Source organism: Macaca fascicularis, chromosome 3 (assembly GCF_037993035.2).
Source record: "Macaca fascicularis isolate 582-1 chromosome 3, T2T-MFA8v1.1".
Lineage (NCBI taxonomy): Eukaryota > Metazoa > Chordata > Mammalia > Primates > Cercopithecidae > Macaca > Macaca fascicularis.
This window is the reverse complement of record NC_088377.1, coordinates 172,948,129-172,966,593: the sequence shown is the minus strand read 5'-3', so window position 1 is coordinate 172,966,593 and position 18,465 is coordinate 172,948,129. Positions and strand designations below refer to the sequence as shown.

The 18,465-nt window shown below is 36.2% G+C and overlaps 1 protein-coding gene across 6 annotated transcripts in view; it reads right to left on the bottom strand.

Annotated features, from left to right (window-relative positions):
- Positions 1–18,465, bottom strand: part of MKLN1 (muskelin 1) — a 377,314-nt gene that overhangs the window by 55,751 nt on the left and 303,098 nt on the right. For all 6 annotated transcript variants that reach the window (XR_012432863.1, XM_065541080.2, XM_074035999.1 and 3 more), the window contains one exon: positions 7,683–7,795. Coding sequence is in view for 5 of the 6 variants with exons in the window: in XM_065541080.2 (XP_065397152.1) it covers positions 7,683–7,795 (113 nt within the window). In the remaining variant the exon portion in view is untranslated. The remainder of the gene's footprint in view (positions 1–7,682; positions 7,796–18,465) is intronic.

The window sequence follows — 18,465 nt, the reverse complement described above, 5'->3', positions numbered from 1 at the left end:
GAACAAAGACAAAACCAATCTTTAATGAAATATTACCAAACAGCAGGAGCAGTATATGAAAAGAATATTTTACAACAAAAAGGTGTTTTTATCTCAGGAATGTAAAGTTGATTTTACATCTGAAAATCAATCAGGATAATCTGCCACATTAAATTAATAAAGAAGAAAAAACACAATTATATCAATAAATATGTAAAGGAGCATTTGGTAAAATTTATCTATTCATGATCAAAACTCATAGCAAAATAGGAATAGAAAGACTTTCAATCTGATAACAGATGTAAGAAAATGTAAAATTTAATTTTCTTAATGACACACTGAATATTCTCCTGCTTAGCTATGAAACAAGACAGGGATGTCTTTTCTCACTACTTATATTTAACATTGCTCTGGAAGTTCAAGTCAGTGCAATAAGGAAGGCATTAAAAAATAAATAAAGGTTGGGCCTGGTGGCTAATGCCTGTAATCCCAGCACTTTGGGAGGCCAAGGCGGGAGGATTCGTTGAGTTCAGGAGTTCAAGACTCCTCTGTACATTCAACATACAGAGACCCTATCTCTATACATAATTTAAAAATTAGCTGGGCATGGAGGCACGCGCCTGTGGTCCCAGCTACTGCGGAGACTGAGGTGGAAGGATTGCTTGAGCCCAGAAGGTCGAGACTGCAGCAAGCCATGATCATGTCACTGCACTCCAGCATGAGCAACAAAGAAAGACTGTCTCAAACAAACAAAAAATAAAATAAAATAAAATAAAGATGGAAAAGAGAACAGAAAGAAGAAAAATGACTGCTTCTTTAAAATACTCTAATAAAAAAAAAGAAGCTATTAGAAATAAGTAGACTTAACAAAGTGACATGATACGAAGGCAATATTAACAAACCAATTGTATTCCTCTATATTACCAGCCAACAAATGGAAAATAAAAAATTTTAAATTCCATCATAATAGCACAAAAAGCAAAATACACTGATATCAAGTTAACTAAAATATTACAGACCTCTTAAATAGAAAACTTTTAAGAGTGCTGAGAGATAATGAAGACTAAAATAAATGGAGACTAAACCATATTCATGGAGTAGAAAGATTCAGTATCATTAAAACACCAATTTGCAGCTGGGTGCAGGTGCTCATGCCTATAATCTCAGCATTTTGAGAAGCTGATGTGGGTGGATCACCTGAGGTCAGGATTTCGAGACCAGCCTGGCCAACATGGTGAAACCCCACCTCTACTAAGAATACAAAAATTAGCTGGGCAGGTGCCTGTAATCCCAGCTACTCGGGAGGCTGAGGTAGGAGAATCACTTGAACCTGGGAGAAGGATGTTGCAGTGAGCTGAGATCGCATCATTGCACTCCAGCCTAGGCAACAAGAGCAAAACTCTGTCTCAAAAAAAAAAAAAAGGTCAAACAAAATAAAACCCACCAATTTGCTCCAAATTAATATATAATTTACCATATTCCCATCATAATCCCAACAGTTTCAGAAATTGATGATTCTAAAATTTATATATTACCTAACTTCATGAATTACTATAAAGTTACTACTATAAAGCTACAGTAATCAAAGGAGTGTCATACTGGTTAAGAAGAGACCAAAATATAATAGAACAGAATAGAGTCCAAGAAGAGACATATACTTACATGATCAATTGATTTTTGGCCAAGGTGCCAAAGCAAATCAATGAGCCAAGAAGATAGGGAGTAACCAGAAATCTCATACATTGCAGGCAAAGTATAAAATGGTATAACCATTTTGGGAAAAGCTTTAAGTTTCATTAATGGATAAAAGGGTGAGAGTTTGATGAGTAACAGCATATTTTCATAATCTTGAAATGTCTCCCTATAAATTACTTGTTAATTATAAATTAGACAAATCTGGTGGGCATCCCCTTAACCAAGTGATTGAAGCTAGTATCAGATAAACGGACGTAATGTGTCTCCTGATATGATATACTGAGGAGATGCTAATGTGATCTATGGGTTATTCTTGCTAAAAATATATCATCTAAATCCAATCCTAAGAAAACATACAAACCCAGCTGAAGGATATTCTAAAAAATAACTGCCCTGCACTCTTTAAAAATCATCAAAGTCAAGAAAGACAAAGAAGTTTAGAGAACTATTCTAGACTAAAGATGACTAAAGAAGCATGACACCAAAAAGCAATACATGATCATGGTCTAAATTCTGGGCTGGGGTTGCAGAGTGACAAGGGATGCCTATAAAGAACATTACTGGGGCATTATTGGATAATAGTCTATATCTGAATAGGAACTGTGGATTAGATTAAAGCAGCAGTTCTCAGTGTGGTCTGGGGTCTCCAAGATACTTCAAGGGAGTCTATAAGTCAAAGTTATTTTTACAACAATACTAACAAAAAAAATTTGTCTTTTCACTCTTATTCTCTTATGAGTGTATGTGAACATTTCCGGAGGCTACATGACTTTCTGATACAGCAACTGAATAAAGAAGCATATGAATCCAGATGTCTTTTATTGAGCCAAACATTAAAGAGATTTAGAAAACTATACAAAAATGCCACTTGAGGGCCAGGCACGGTGGCTCACGCCTGTAATCCCAGCACTTTCAGAGGCCGAGGCAGGTGGATTATGAGGTCAAGAGACCGAGACCATCCTGGCCAACATGATGAAACCCCGTCTCTACTAAAAATACAAAAATTAGCCAGGCATTGTGGCAGGCGCCTGTAATCCCAACTACTCAGGAGGCTGAGGCAGGAGAATCGCTTGAACCCGGGAGGTGGAGGTTGCAGTGAGCCGAGATCGCACCACTGTACTCCAGCCTGGCAACAGAGTGAGACTTCGTCTTAAAAAAAAAAAAAAAAAAAGCCACTTGACTTAGCATGGTTGTCTCAGGAAAAAGCACCTTTGTAATTGTCTGAGCTGTGAACTGATGGCAGTTGCTTCTTCTACGGCATACTATATATTTACTTGAAAGAACAAAGAATGACCAAACTATGGTTATTTGGACATTATGGCAGACATTTTCTCAAAAATGAAGCAGTGTATCCATCTTGAAGGAAAAAAAATCAACAAAATTTGTTGTCGGTATTCTAACGCATGTTTTAAAGCAAAAATTCGAATTATTGAAAACCTATCTGCCACTGTGATCTTGACATCTTCCCAATACTTAAAAGACTCTAATGACACTGATAGTGATATTAACAAATGTGGCATATTTTGTAATACAGTATCCCAAAAACCAATCTTTGGAAGATGTGCATAACTCATGGAACCAATATTTTTCAAGTGACCAACACATGGATAAACATACATTCATAGGTAAAAGATCCAAAGAGCAAAACAGATCAATGGATTTTAACATAACAATGCAAAAAGTTAGCTGGTATGGTTTCAGAGTCTATATTGCAACTATCTTTAAGAAAAAAACACTTGTCAATTTGAGATATGGAATCAAAAAAGAACATGCAATTATTTGAAAAGGCTATTAAAATACTACTTTCTCTCAAAAACACAACTATATGAGGTCCAACTCTCTTCATGTATTTCACAGGTAAAACATGTTGTAAGACAGTAAATGTAGAAGATATGAGAATCTAGCTGCCTTAGCTAGACATTAAAGAGATTTATAAAAATGCAAAACAATGCCACATTTCTCATTTTTTGAAAGTTATTTTTAATAAAATGTTTTATATCCACCTGTAATAGGTTTATTACTATTATTTAAAATTGATTAAAAATATTTAAAGTACTCAGCACTAAGAACACCAATGGGTTTTTGTTTAAACGTCTAAACGGCCCCTGAGACCATGAAGTTTGAGAAGCACTATTACAAGTAAAATCCAACAAGAGCCATGTCTAATTCCTTCAAATGCTACAATTCTGTGAATACTCAAGAAAATGGAGATATGATTTAAACAATAAACAAAAGTAAGGAACATTTTCCCATCCTCCCTTTATGAAAAAAATATAATCCAGCCTTTTCCAAGATACCTCTTGCTGTAAATTTGTTTTCATTAATAATCATAGCTTATAGCCACATTATAAAATATTGGATTTTTATAGTTAATCTTAAAAAAAGAATCTAGGAACTAGATTGAAGCTAATAAAAATGGCCTTCATTGACTACTTTAAAAAACAATACATTCGTTTTGAACCTATAAAAGCTTACTTGCATACGTACGTGAACATTTAAAATATTTATTCTCTTTTAAAAATGTTTTACTTATTTATTTTTTGAGATAGGGCCTTGTTCTGTCGCCCAGGCTGGAGTGCCGTTGTGCTATCATGGCTCACTATAGCCTCAACCTCCCAGGCCCAAGTGATCATCCCACCTCAGCCTGGCCTAAAGTAATCATTCTCTTTGAGAGCTGAGCTATCCTCTTATCCTTCAATTTCCTAAATGTGTTATTAGGTACATATTTAAGTTAATTAAAGTGAATTAAATTAATTTTGCTTTTTAATTGTTTATCATGCTTCTAAAATACATACTCTGGGATCTCATCAAACAGCAACTTGCACTCACTGGTATGGATAATTAGATATATGAACTACTTAATTGTTCAATTTTGAAAGGAATGAGCATTTATGCTAGATACATACTATCATTCAATTCACAGAAAGATTGACAAAAGGTTTTTATGAGTCTATTAATTAACTATAATAAATCTCAGCTCTGGTACTGAATCACCACGTTACTTATCTCTACTGACCCTGAACTAATAGAAAGTGTTCTCATCAAAATAATCTCTATATTTTAGCAGCACGAGTTTTAAAATAATTACTTATTGCATTATAAAGATTACTTACAATATATGTATATGGTATAAAAAATAACGGAATGAAGTTATGTACCCATACCCAGCTTTAGAAGAATAACATTTAATATTACCTTTAAACCCCCTAACCTCTCTGGATTTTGTATTTATTGTTCCTTTTTCTCTGGTATTAATTTCTCATTTAACTTACCTCACCTACTTACTAAAGAGTAAGAATGTGCACATCCTTAAAATACATACATTTTAAAGAATGTGATTCATGCTTTTAAGGAATTCAGATAGGGAAACATGAAGATAAATCAATCATTATAGTAAGCCATTCAAGTATTAAAAGGGGTTAAGTGAGCACATCAAAGGAAGCTTTTAATTCTTCTTGGCGAGGTCAAGAAAGGCTTCAGAGAGAAAGTGAAGTCTGAACTGAGTTTCAAAGAATAAGTGGGTATTTACTAGGTAAAGTTAGGGGGAGATCCTCAGTTAATTCCAAACAAGGAAAACAACATTGCCAAAGGACACAGGTGAGAAAGCTGAATAATTCCAGCAACTATAACTGGCACACAGGAGATGAGGCTGGAAAAGAAATTGAGTAGCAAATCTTGATGAGAAATTTGGAGTTTTCACTCCAAATTTTACTCCAAATTTTCCAAGCAAAAGGAACTGAGATAAATTGTTTTATTATTGTTGTTGTTATTTATAATTTCCTATATCTATGACCTTTAATAGTATCCTGCACAAATTGACTCTGGACTTGGTTACATGATTGCTTTTCGCTATCAGGGAAAGAAAAAAATTGATGGATTGCTCGTGTCTACTTCATCCCCTTTGCAGCCCAGCACCTGCCACGAAAACAAGCTCTGGCTAGCCTATATAAAACAGAGCCAGGCAGTCCCAGTTGAAACCATGCTAGACCAGCTGATAGATAGCTGACTCCTAGACAAATTAATGAGCCCAGCCAAAACCAAAAGAATGACTGAGCCAACCTGTAGACTCACGAGCAAATAAATGCTTACTACTCTATGCCACTGAAGTTTTATGAGTGCTTGTAATGTAATAAACTGTGTAAACGATAACTGAAACAAAGGCTGAAGCTAACCACAGGGTTTAAGTAGAGGTGTCATAGGATCAAATATGGTATTTAGGGGACTTGTTTTGTTTTTTTTTTTTGAGACAGAATCTTACTCTGTTGCCCAGGCTGGAGAGCAGTGGCGCCATCTCAGCTCACTGCAACCTCCACCTCCTGGGTTCAAGGGATTCTCCTGCTTCAGTCTTCCAGGTAGCTGGGATTACAGGTATCTGCTACCACGCCCAGCTGGAGTTTCTATTTTTAGTAGAGATAGGGTTTCAGCATGTTGGACAGGCTGGTCTCAAACTACTGAGCTCAGGTGATCTGCTGGCCTCAGCCTCCCAAAGTGCTGGGATTACAGGCATGAGTCACTGTGCCCAGCCTTGTTTTTGTTTTGAGATAGGGTCTTGTTCTGTCACCCAGGCTGGAGGCAATGCCACAGTAATGGCCCACTGCAGTCTCCACCTCCAGTCCTCAAGCAATTCTCCTGCCTTGGCCTCCCAAAGTGTTGTGATTATAGGTATAAGCCACAACACCAAGCCCAAATATGCTTTTTAAAGACTGTGTTGATGAACAGAGAATAGGTCAACAATGGAGACATAAAAAGTATAAGAAACCATAAAGTTGAAAAAACTGCCAAAAGGAATGGAGAGGAAAAGACATTGGAAATGTGGTATTGGATGACCTGTTGGATCATGTCAGGCACTTGGAGAACTGTTGGATCTTAGGCACTAATTAGACACATTCACTGAAGAAGAGGGAGGATTTTAGGATGAAACTTAGGCTTAACACAAGAATAATTACAGATGTCATCACCCTAGATTTATGATACTTTAGTAGAAAAAAGTTAATTTTTTTTTTAAAGATTTGTCTTTTGTTGTTGAAGACAGAAATAATTATTTCAGAAAACAGTACTTCAATACTGAAAAAGGAAGGCCACTTACACATCCTTTCCCAGGGGTAAGAAAAGTAAATCAGAATTTCAACATCTATTTGAAAAAACAAAAACTGTCCAGTGATTAATCCCTGAACAGTTTTTATTAACATAGTTTCAGAGTAAGCAAGAACCCAGTTCCCCAGGATTAAAGACACAGCACTAGATCTTTGGAAATGGCCTTCCTAGATCAAAATCAGTGGGTTATGAATTAGGCCTTTTTATCTCCTTTTCATTTGAGGCTCCTACTGTTTTCTTATAGTTCATTTTTCACTTTATATCCTGAAACAGTTTAAATGGAGAGTGCAATTAAAATGTTCTACAATGATTTGAAAAAATAATAAATGAATTAATATTTGCTTTACTCCAGGATATAATCATGCACTTAATTCAAAGCCATAGACTTAAGCCATCTTATTCACTATGGAAATGCTTTATGTATATGTGCATACGCAGACATGCACATGCATACATATGTACAATTTTAATAAAAGATAATATATATCATTTATGAAAACTGACATATAGTAAAATAACAGGGGCCAAAATAGTGAGATAGCGAGAGTGTCAAAAGCACAATATTCCAGAAGAAATAAAAATAAGATGAACGTTAAAGATAAGAATAGAGGTAGTGGAGACATGAGCAAAAAAGACAGTTACACAGTTACATTTCTAGGCTAACGCAGTTTAAAAACAAAATGATATAAAAATCCCCATTTCTATCTCTATAATACAGATTTGGTTGTGTATCAGTAGCTGAAGAGCCAGTTATAGAAGCTGAAATTCAAGAGTACTTAAAAAAACCTGTTTACCACAAACTCTATTGCTACTACTGCTGATAGACATTAGTGAAGAATATAATCACGCCGAAAAACAAGTGCACATCTACGTCCCTACTGTAATAGAGATGTATGAAAAGTCTGAGAACTTGCCTCTTTTTCAGTGTCTCTAGAGATACATGTCCACTGGTTCTCCTTCACACTGTACGCCCAGAAGTCAGCAAGATCTTGTGTTCCATCCCAGCCACCAAACAAATAAACAGTCTCTATGAAAATCAGAAAAATATGTGTAAAAAAATAAAGGACAAAATAAGCATAGGCACCCAAACCTATAGCTGTTTCTAAGACCACTTAAGAAGGCACATCTAAATAAATTTTAAAATAAAAATGTTAACCTGGTAACTCTCTCAAATATATACTAGACTAGTATATCCTACGAATGAATGGATGCTGCAGAACCACTATTTTGAGAGATTTATAAAAATACAGATAAGTAGGAGGCATGTCCCAAGATTCTGATTGCACAGGTTTTCAATGGGTAAAAATGAGTCTGTATTTGTAAAGTATCCCAGAAAAATCTAATGTGCAGCTGGTTTGGAGCTTCTGTGTTTGGCCTTGAAAACTTTACATTTACCAGCTTCTTAATAATGCAGCCACTTTTTATCCGCTATGGAATTTTAAAATTCAGATTGTAAAAAATAAAAACTCCAGAGGAATATACAGTGTAAAAGTATAGCATAAGAACATTTAGCTGTTTTTGAAAAAAGTCGTATTAAAGGTAATTTCTCTCTATTGCTATATCAAAAACAATGGCTAAAACTAGCTTTAAGTTAAAATTAGATATCTTAAGAAAAAGTGATCCATAGCTTTGATATTCCTATAAAAACTGGGGAAAATTTTTCCAAATATATGGTGGTACGTTTAACTCATCAGAAATTATCCTTTAAGTCATTCTAAGTATCTTGAGAATTTGGTTTCTTCTGACTCTGAAATGTCTACTATATTCACAGACTTTATCACTGACAAAACTGATTTTCTTGCTCAGTGAATAATGAATCTTTACATATAACATTGTGTATCATAGATCCTTCTTTATTTTCATTATTCACTTATTTTGAGACCGGGTCTCTCTCTGTTGCCCAGGCTGGAGTGCAGTGGTGCAATCATGGCTCACTGCAGCTTCCTGGGTTCAAGCAACCCCCCCAACCCAGCCTCTTGAGTAGCTGAGGCTACAAGCATGTGCCACCATGCCCAGCTAACTTTTTTTCTGGGGGGTGGGGGGGTACAGACAGGGGCTCACTATGTTGTCCAGGCTGGTATTGAACTCCTGGCCTCAAGCAATCCTCCTGCCTCAGCCTCCCAAAGCGCTGGGATTATAGGCATGACCCACCCCATCTAGTTATGCAATAATAGTGCATTTCCAACTGGGTGCGGTGGCTCACGCCTGTAATCCCAGCACTTTTTGGGGGCTGAGGCGGGTGCACCACAAGGTTAGGTGTTTGAGATCAGCCTGGCCAACACAGTGAAACTCCGTTTCTACTAAACATACAAAAAAATTAGCCAGGTGTGGTGACGGGCACCTGTAATCCCAGCTATTCAGGAGGCTGAGGCAGGAGAATCACTTAAACCTGGGAGGCGGAGGTTGCAGTGAGCTGAGATCACGCCACTGCACTCCAGCCTGGGGTGACAGTGTGAGACTCTGTCTCAAAAAATAAAACATAAAAAAAAGTTGTTTCCTTTCTTCAAATATTTCCCCCTTTGTAACTGTTTTAAGTCTACCAGTTGTATAAGCTCACCAATGATTATCTTTTAATGTTAAATAAAACACTATATGAAAACTGTAAAGTCATGTACTCTCTAACTAACACGCCTTAGGCCTGTATATATGGAAGCTGCCATCCAAGTTATATCCCACCATGCAGGGTTACAATTCAAAGTGTACTTGGAAATACTAGAAGACTATTTAAGAAAACCTTTTGTCATTCACAGAGTTAGGCTATCTTCTACAAGATTGCTGTCATATTTGCATATAATTTCAAACTCTAAGTAAATTTTTCAAGTGATTTGTCTCTTCTATCTCCCAAATACCTGGGGAAATAAAAATAAATGTTTCACTGTTTTCTGGATAAGAACAGGCCACTGGAGGACGACTGAGTTCTAGTACTAACTGGGTGATCAGTACAGATCATTTAAACCTCCTAGGTTTTAGTTTTTTCGTCTGCAAAATTTCAGTGTTGTGAAGTCCTTCAGATATAAGTTACATGAGGCCAGGCACAGTGGCTCATCTGAGGTCGGGAGTTCGAGACCAGCCTGGTCAACATGGTGAAATCCCATCTATACCAAAAACACAAAAATTAGCCTTTCATGGTGGCACACATCTGTAATCCCAGCTACTCAAGAGGCTGAGGTAGGAGAATCGCTTGAACCCAGGAGGTGGAGGCTTCTGTGAGCTGAGATTGCACCACTTCACTCCAGCCTGGGCAACATAGCAAGACTCCATCTAAAAAAAAAAAAAGTTACATGAAAACATTCTGAAGGCTGACAAGTATGAACATCACTTCTACCTTTAAAATATGCATAAAATGAAAAATACTCTATAGTTACTAAGTACAATAAAAATGATATTATAACTGACTACATGCCTAATTCAGTACATAAAACACTTTTGGCGCTGTATAAGTGTGAAATAATGCCAATTATTTCAAACTACCAAAAAAACTGTCCTATCTTGGAACTATAAAACAATCCATTATCATCAGTTAAGTAACATTCTGTTTCCAAAATGGCACACGGTAATACTCAGACACATAATTTTACAGCAAAAAAAAAAAAATTAAAGAATTTTCATCTGGCTTAAAAATTATTTGCCAAGGCCTCACTAAAAGGAAATTAACCCTGTTAAATTCTGAAGCCTGGAGAGGGGGTATATAACTAAAATAGCAATAGCAATTGACCTTTTGTTTTACAGTGTTTCTGGGTACCCTCTGGATAAGGTTACCCTGGTTCATTAACTTTAATAACCCTTCCTCCTGGGCTCTGGGTTCTCAATGTTCTTTCTGAAAAGCAGGTCTCTTTGTACGCATAAATTCTCACAGCAAAGAAAACCCACATTTCCACAACAGCCTCATTGATAGCTGAGCAAAATAAAATCTGGCACGCAGTAAGCATCCTAATGGAATTAAGCCAAGATGTCATTCCTATCCATGAAGGCTTTGTGGTCCCAGCTGAAGTTTAATAGTAAAATTAAATGAATCGGATGGAAACTGAGCCTTCTGACATACCTGAATGAAAATGCATAACAAAAATTTTAATTAATTCATCTAATTATTTAAGTCATGCAAAGAAGAACTATTATCTGGAAACAGACACCAGAAAAGGTATTATTTAATGCACAAAGGATATCAAAGACCTTTAAAAATTATGGATATAACTGGAGAGAACTGTAGAGAGAAGGAAGTAAAAAGGAGAAAAAAGAAAGCATTAATATTTGCAGTAAGGTAGTAGATTGGTTAGGGAAGCTCATTCTCGTGCTTAGACGTTCTATAATAATTCATTTACATCTGGGGCAGTACGATCTTCTTCAAGGAGCAACCCCTTCACCCCTTCTCTATATTTTTTCTGAATGGGGTATAGGCTATAGTGTCTATCCATTTCTCCCAGCACTTTGAGGAATGTTTATTTAACACTTTTTGAGTACTGAGAATTAGCAAAGCACTTTAGAGAATTAAAAAGAAAGAAGACATAGTCCCCAGTCCCTATCCTCAAGGAACTTACAATCTAGTCAAGAATATCAAAAGGCAAACAGATCAACATAACGCAAGGCAGACTAAATGTCATAAGAAAGGTAAACAAGGTAAAAAGCACCTGAGGGTTCAAAAGAGGGAAGAGAGTATATCTGGCTGAGGGGACTCAGAAGAGATTTCATGGTGACAGTGGTATTTGACCTATGCACCAGCAGGAAGGAAAAAAAAAAAAAAAAACACCAAAAAAAAAAAAAAAAGAATAACAAAAGTATAGAGACAGAAAAACACATCAAAAGCGTTTTACGGAAGGTGTACTCTAGTCAGGCAAATCCTGGCTACAATCCTGGCTCTATCACCACAGCTATGCGACCACCACACAGTTCCTTAACTATTGGTTTCTTAATCTCTAAGATGTGCTACAGTATCTATCCCATAAAGCTGCTGTGAGAATTAAATTAAATTAAATTAAATTAAATAACGCATGTTAAATGGTTAAACTGTATGATGAATAAATACACTGTTTGATTTAAAAGAACACATAGGTAGGAGGTGGAGAGGAGGTTAAAAGACAGGCAGTGTCCAGATCATGGAAGGGATTAAATAACAGGATAAGGGCTTTGAACTTGATTTCACACAGACAGTGGAGAAGCCACAGAAGATCTTAGGCAGAGGGGTAACAAGGTAACATCAGAACTTGCAGCATACAGGACTGACTGAAGAGTTGAGAATGACAGGGATTGGAGGTAAAGTGGCCAGTAATAGCTTATGTTCGAAATGTCAAACAAATTTTATTCTAAAACACTGAGTCAATCAATCACCAATCAATCTATTTTTCATTACTTAGGCCACAAAAACTAAAATTCAACCATATTCTTTGGTATACTACATGTACCAATTTGGTACTAGTATAAAACAAACTCTGGAGCTACCTACTACCAGTAGTACTAATCTACACATCTTATATACACTAAAAATAATGTAGAAATCTAAGGTATATAAAGACATCTCAGTGTCTTTTTGCACAATGGAACAGGCTTTTTATTTTTAGTGCCCAAGTGCAATATCTGTCTTCTACTTTGATTTTTAGGATAAATCAGACTGTGTTGATTGCATAACCCTCCACAAGATGGCACACTACTTTTGCAATTAAATCAGTTTTTCAGTTTTTCCACTTTGACACTGTATAGGATGCATATACTATGCATTGACATAGCCCTGACCCAAAACTTAGACAAAATTCATGTATCAAAAAGAAGAGGTAGGGGAAGGGTTAACAGGCTGGTGAAATAAGTTACCTTAATTCTTAGTTTAGACACTGACAGAAAAACAAAATTTTTTTAAAAAAAGGTTTTAAGAAACACAAATTTATCTTTAAGACAGAAATAAAACTCTATAATAATTAGACGAAGAGTTTAAATCCTTCTAAAAGTGAAGTTTAGTAAGACTTAAATTAACATGACAATTTTTGAAGAGAGAAATAAATGATAAGGGGAAAAATATTTTATATGCTCTTTACCCTTCCCTTCTTAAGCCATCCTCTTGAAGTATCATGACCCAGCAGATTATCAACTGGATTCACTGCCTCTCTTTTTAAATAGAACTGTATTCTTACGTAAAGCTATGGTTACAACACTATCTAAATCTTTTGGGTGAATTCAACATACAGTCACTTTCCTTGCTAAAAGGCTGAATGTTATGCCTATGACAATATACTTTGTACTCTTAATGAAGTCTGCATTTCAGAATTACTTTCTGTTAACTGTGTAAAAGAAAGATGCACATTACTTTCAGAAATACAGCCACATGAATAAATTTGTAATAGCAACCAAAACCCATGTTTAGGCACTCCCTTCAAGTTTCTTTAAGGAACATCAAGAAAAACTGAACGTGGTACCACAAAATAAAAGCACTTTCAGGCTGGACGTGGTGGCTCACTCCTGTAATCCCAGCACTTTGGGAGGCCAAGGCGGGAGGATCACCTGAGGTCGGGAGTTCGAGACCAGCCCGACCAACCTGGAGAAACCTTGGCTCTCCTAAAAATACAAAATTAGCCAGGCGTGGTGGCACATGCCTGTAATCCCACCTACTCAGGAGGCTGAGGCGGGAGAATCGCTTGAATCCAGGATGTGGAGATTGCGGTGAGCTGAGATTGCGCCACTGCATCCCAGCCTGGATGACAAGAGCAAGACTCCGTCTCAAAAAAAAAAAAAAAATAAATAAAAATAAAAATAAAAAAATAAATAATAATAAATAAAAGCACTTTCATATAATTGCTATAGAATAGTTAAAGGTTCAAATTTCTACAGAAGGGCTCTTCCAAGTGATAAGCAACTCTCCATCAACTTCTTTTGTAGATACCAAATATTAGAGCTTTGCCTAAGTCTTCGTACCTGCTCTGGTTGAGAAAGAAGAAAAAGGCTTAAACTGTAGGTTCTCAAAATGTAATGAGAGTTACACAACAAGGAACAGCCTAACACAATGGAAATTTATTAATACATTTCTAACTCAGCAGACTTCCACACTGAAACAAAATAGACATGGCTTTTCTCTCTTTCTATTCACTGTTCTTATCCCAGTCGAAAACCAAGTCACAGTTGAAGAATCTTAAGTGGAGAGATGCCAGGTACAGGGATTACAATTAATAAAACTGATCCAGTAGGACAAATCCAGTAGGACAAAATACAACATTCCTTCTCTACCATGGCATGAATGATAGGACTCCCTTAGGATGGAAGAAAGCTTTGAAAATTAAATAATAAAATTTGTGCCATCATACACCTTTTAAAATGGTCACTGTATCCTTAGAGAAGGCAGCAATATGGGGGGAAAAAACCCTATAGACTAAAAAAAGAAAATAAAATCTACATACTACTAAGTTTCTAATATCTAAGAAAACAAGGTATATGAAACACCGGGAAGCAACAATTGCTTTAAAATATAAGCCATGTTAAAATAAGCTGAAATTAACTTTATGAAGTTTTACTCTAGTGAAGGTGTTCTTTTTAAAAAAAAAATTCTAGAGACAGAATCTTGCTCTGTTGCCTGGACTGGAGCGCAGTGACATAATCATAGCTCACTGCAGCCTCGAACTTCTGGGCTCAAGCTATCCAAGCCTCAGCCTCCCACACAGCTGGGACTACAGGCACGTGTCACCATGCCTGGCTAATTAAAAAAAATATTTTGTAGAGACAGAGGTCTTGCTATGTTGCCCAGGCTGATCTCGAACCCCCAGCCTCAAGTGATCCTTCCACCTCAGCATTCTAAAACTCTGGGATTATAGGTATGAGCTACCATGTCTGGCCAGTGTTCTTAATTTTGTGAGTTAGTAAGAGTCTCTTTGATTATCTGAAGCCATGGATTCTCTTCCCAGAAAAAATTTGCAAATAGACAACATGTTGCACCTAACTTCAACAGATAAAGAACCCTTGTGCTGGAAAACTTCAAAATGCATATTTAAAGTAATAACTGAGCTTCTTTAAACTATATTTTACTACTTATGCACCAATTTTGTTAACATGGAATTTCCTGGTTGTTCAAACTCTACTTAAAGTTATTCTTTACTACTAAACCTACCTGATCTTCATCAACAATATTCTTATATGTACTTTAGTATTTTGTCTCAAAAATATTATAAATATATTTATGGTTTCCCTTCCCTAAGGCACTAATTATACAAAAGATTAAACAAATATACCAAAATAACATTGATTTTTTTAGAATGTGGAATTATGAGTGAGTTACTTTTTCCCCTCAACACTGCTTTTCAAATTGTTTTAAACTTTTTTGAAAATTTTTTAATTACTTTAAAACATTTCCGTAGTGAAATTTTGTCCAATTATACAAAAAAACACAAAAGTTCCTTTGAGTTATATAAAATTATCTCAGCATAATTAATCACTGCTGCATATTAATATATGGCATATCAAATGCATGTTATATAAATATTATATGCATATATAAAATACATTATTTCATTTAACTCTCATAATTACTTAGTTTATTATCACCATTTTAATCAATACAATTCATTCAAGATTGAACAAGAAGTCAGGGTTAAAGCCAGGATTCAATCTCAGGGATGTCAGACACCCATCTTTCCTTCCCACAAACTTAACACCTACCTATTATATTTGGCTGCCATATCATTAAGATCCGACTAGAAAGGTTCTTTCAAAGATTGATGATAAATACAATCTCTTTGAAAGTGATTAAGATCAACCTGATAATTAAGATAATTGCTGATCAATAACACAGCTATGGTACCTAAATGATTAAATAAATACTAACAGTATATGAAAGCCCTCAGTAAATCATGCTACTAATAGTCATAATAGAAACATAGAAGAAATTTTGGATAGAAAAACCCAAGGATATACCAGATTCTGCACTTGAGCCCAAACCAAGTTCAGAAAGCAACAAATTTTACTTTAACAAATGTAAAGCTCTATATTTAGTTTTTCTACCTAGATCCCAAAGTAATGATAATTACAGCTTTGGGAAGCATAGTCTAAATGGTATAACAAGCAGAATCCGAAAATTTAAATATGTTTGAATATAACCAATAAAATAGATCCACCACAGAAAATATTAGTATAGTATAATACATGACATAATAACCTGATCTACTTTTCAAGGTTTACAGCAGTATCTGAAAACAGTTTCCAAGTAAATATTTTTCTTTCTACCCAAAGGAAAATGAATTTTAAAACTTTGATCCAATCCAACAAATATTTAGTACACGTCTACTCCATACTAGGTCCTATAGTCATAAAAATAAATGAGGCAAGATCCTTGGCCTTCCCCCTTGTCCATGGGGGCTGGGAAGCTGGAGAGACAGCAATGGTATACACAATACCTATGTGAACAACTCTAAAACAATGTGGAAATTATTGTAGTAATAACGGTTTGAACAGTGTTACATAAATACAGAGGGAATTATTATTTTGCTTAGATCTATCTCCTGAACCTCAAACTAATATATCCAACTGCTTACTTGACATACCTATGTAGATGTCTAACTGGCATCTCAGACTTAACTTGTCTAAAATCAAGTTGCTGAACAACCCACCATATGGGATCCTCTTGTACCCATCTTAGAGAATGGTTACACCATTTTTCTAATTGTTCAGGTCAAAACTTTAAGTCATCCTTAGCTTCTTTTTCTCACACTCCTCATCCAGTTCCTCAAAAAATCCTGTCAGCTCTATATGATACCTTTTAAAATACATCCAAAATGTGACGAATTTTCAACATTACTACTACCATTCTGGTATAACCCAGTGCTATAATCACTTCTCAGATGAGCAACAGGCTCCTTAAAGTAAAGGACTCGCTGCTCTTCACTCAATTTGTTTTGTTAAACTGCAAGGTCAGTTCATAGCGTTTCTTAAACCCAACAATGGCTTCCCACTTCACTCTGCACATAGGTTAAAGTCCCAAACAAAGTGCTAAAAAATTCAACACAATTTGTCCCCCCAGCTATTTCTCTGACTTCACCTCTTACCACTCTCTTTCTCACATACCTCTGATCTAGCAACAAAAATTCTGGAAAAAAACCAAGAATAGTAGAAAGGTGGCAATGTTTTACTTTGTAATAATATCTGTTCAATAATGAATATCACCTGTATGAAGACACTTCATTTGAATACCTGGTTCAGCAGTACTTACCATAAAATGTCAAAAATTAAGGGATTAAGCTCTTTAAGAATATCTGTAATGAGGCCAGGCACAATGGCTCATGTATGTAATCCCAGCACTTTGGGAGGCCGAGACAGGATGGTCACTTGAGGTCAGAAGTTCAGGACCAGCCTGGCCAACATGGCAGAACAGTGTCCTACTAAAAATACAAAAATTAGCTGGGTGGGCGCCTATAACCCCAGCTACTCGGGAGGCTGAGGCAGAAGAATTGCTTGAACCCCAGAGGCAGAGGTTGCAGTGAACCGAGATCATGCAACTGCACTCCAGCCTGGGCAACAGAGCGAGACTCTGTCTTAAAAAAAAAAAAATATATATATATATATATATATATATATAAAATAAATATATACATTTTATATATATAAATTTATATATATATACATATATATATAAAAAATGAATCTTCCCAGAAAACTGCACAAAGACAAAAATTTTGCACACCATTTAAAGATTATCATGGGCCCCCTTAAAACCTATTCATGAAGCTTCATGTAAACAAATATGAAATATATCCCAAGGCGAGAGAACAGAACAAAAACTTGACAGCAATAGCTGGCTGAGACAAAAGATTGGGAATGCCGCGGTGTGAAAGTTGTTAGACTTCTGAATAGTGTTTTCTGGTTTCTTTTGTTTTCTCCTGATCAGATTGCTGGATTACCCACACTCACAACCAGAGACCTGTTTAATTTAACCTGAACCGTAATTTCAGTCTTGTGAAAGTTCAGAGCTTTTCCTATTGAGTCCCAGGGCATCTTTCCTCATATTTCTCTCTGCTTCCAGACACTGGAATCCACAGAAGTTGCCTCACTACTGCCCTACCTCAGTTTGAACCCCAAACCTAATTGTCTCACCAGTTTCTACCACAAAATAAATAAATAAAAATCAACTCCAAAATCAATTTTACTAGAGAAAACTTCTAAGAATTTGGTGAGTAAAGAAACAGTCATGTCATGAAATGTGGCATTCTGCCATCCATCTGGCTCTACTACCACTTATCTCAAGCTTGTCCAACCTGCGGCCCATGGACTGCACGAGGCCCAGAATGGCTTTCAATGTGGCCCAACACAAATTTGTAAACTTTCTTAAAACATTGTGAGACTTTTGTTGTGATTTTTTTTTTTAAGCTCATAAGCTATCATTAGTGTATTTTATGTGTGGTCCAAGACAATTCTTCTTCCAATGTGGCCCAGGGAAGCCAAAAGATTGAACACCCCTGATTTATCTCCAACTTTTTTTTTGAGACAAAGTCTTGCTCTTGTCCCCCAGGCTGGAGTGTGATGGCGCGATTTTGGCTCACTGCAACCTCCGCCTCCTGGGTTCAAGCAATTCTCCTGCCTCGGCCCCCTGAGTAGCTGGGATTATAGGCACCTGCCACCATGCCCGGCTAATTTTTGTATTTTTAGTAGAGATGGGGTTTTACCATGTTGGCCAGGCTGGTTTAGAACTCCTGACCTCAGATGATCCACCCGCCTCAGCCTCCCAAAATGCTGGGATTA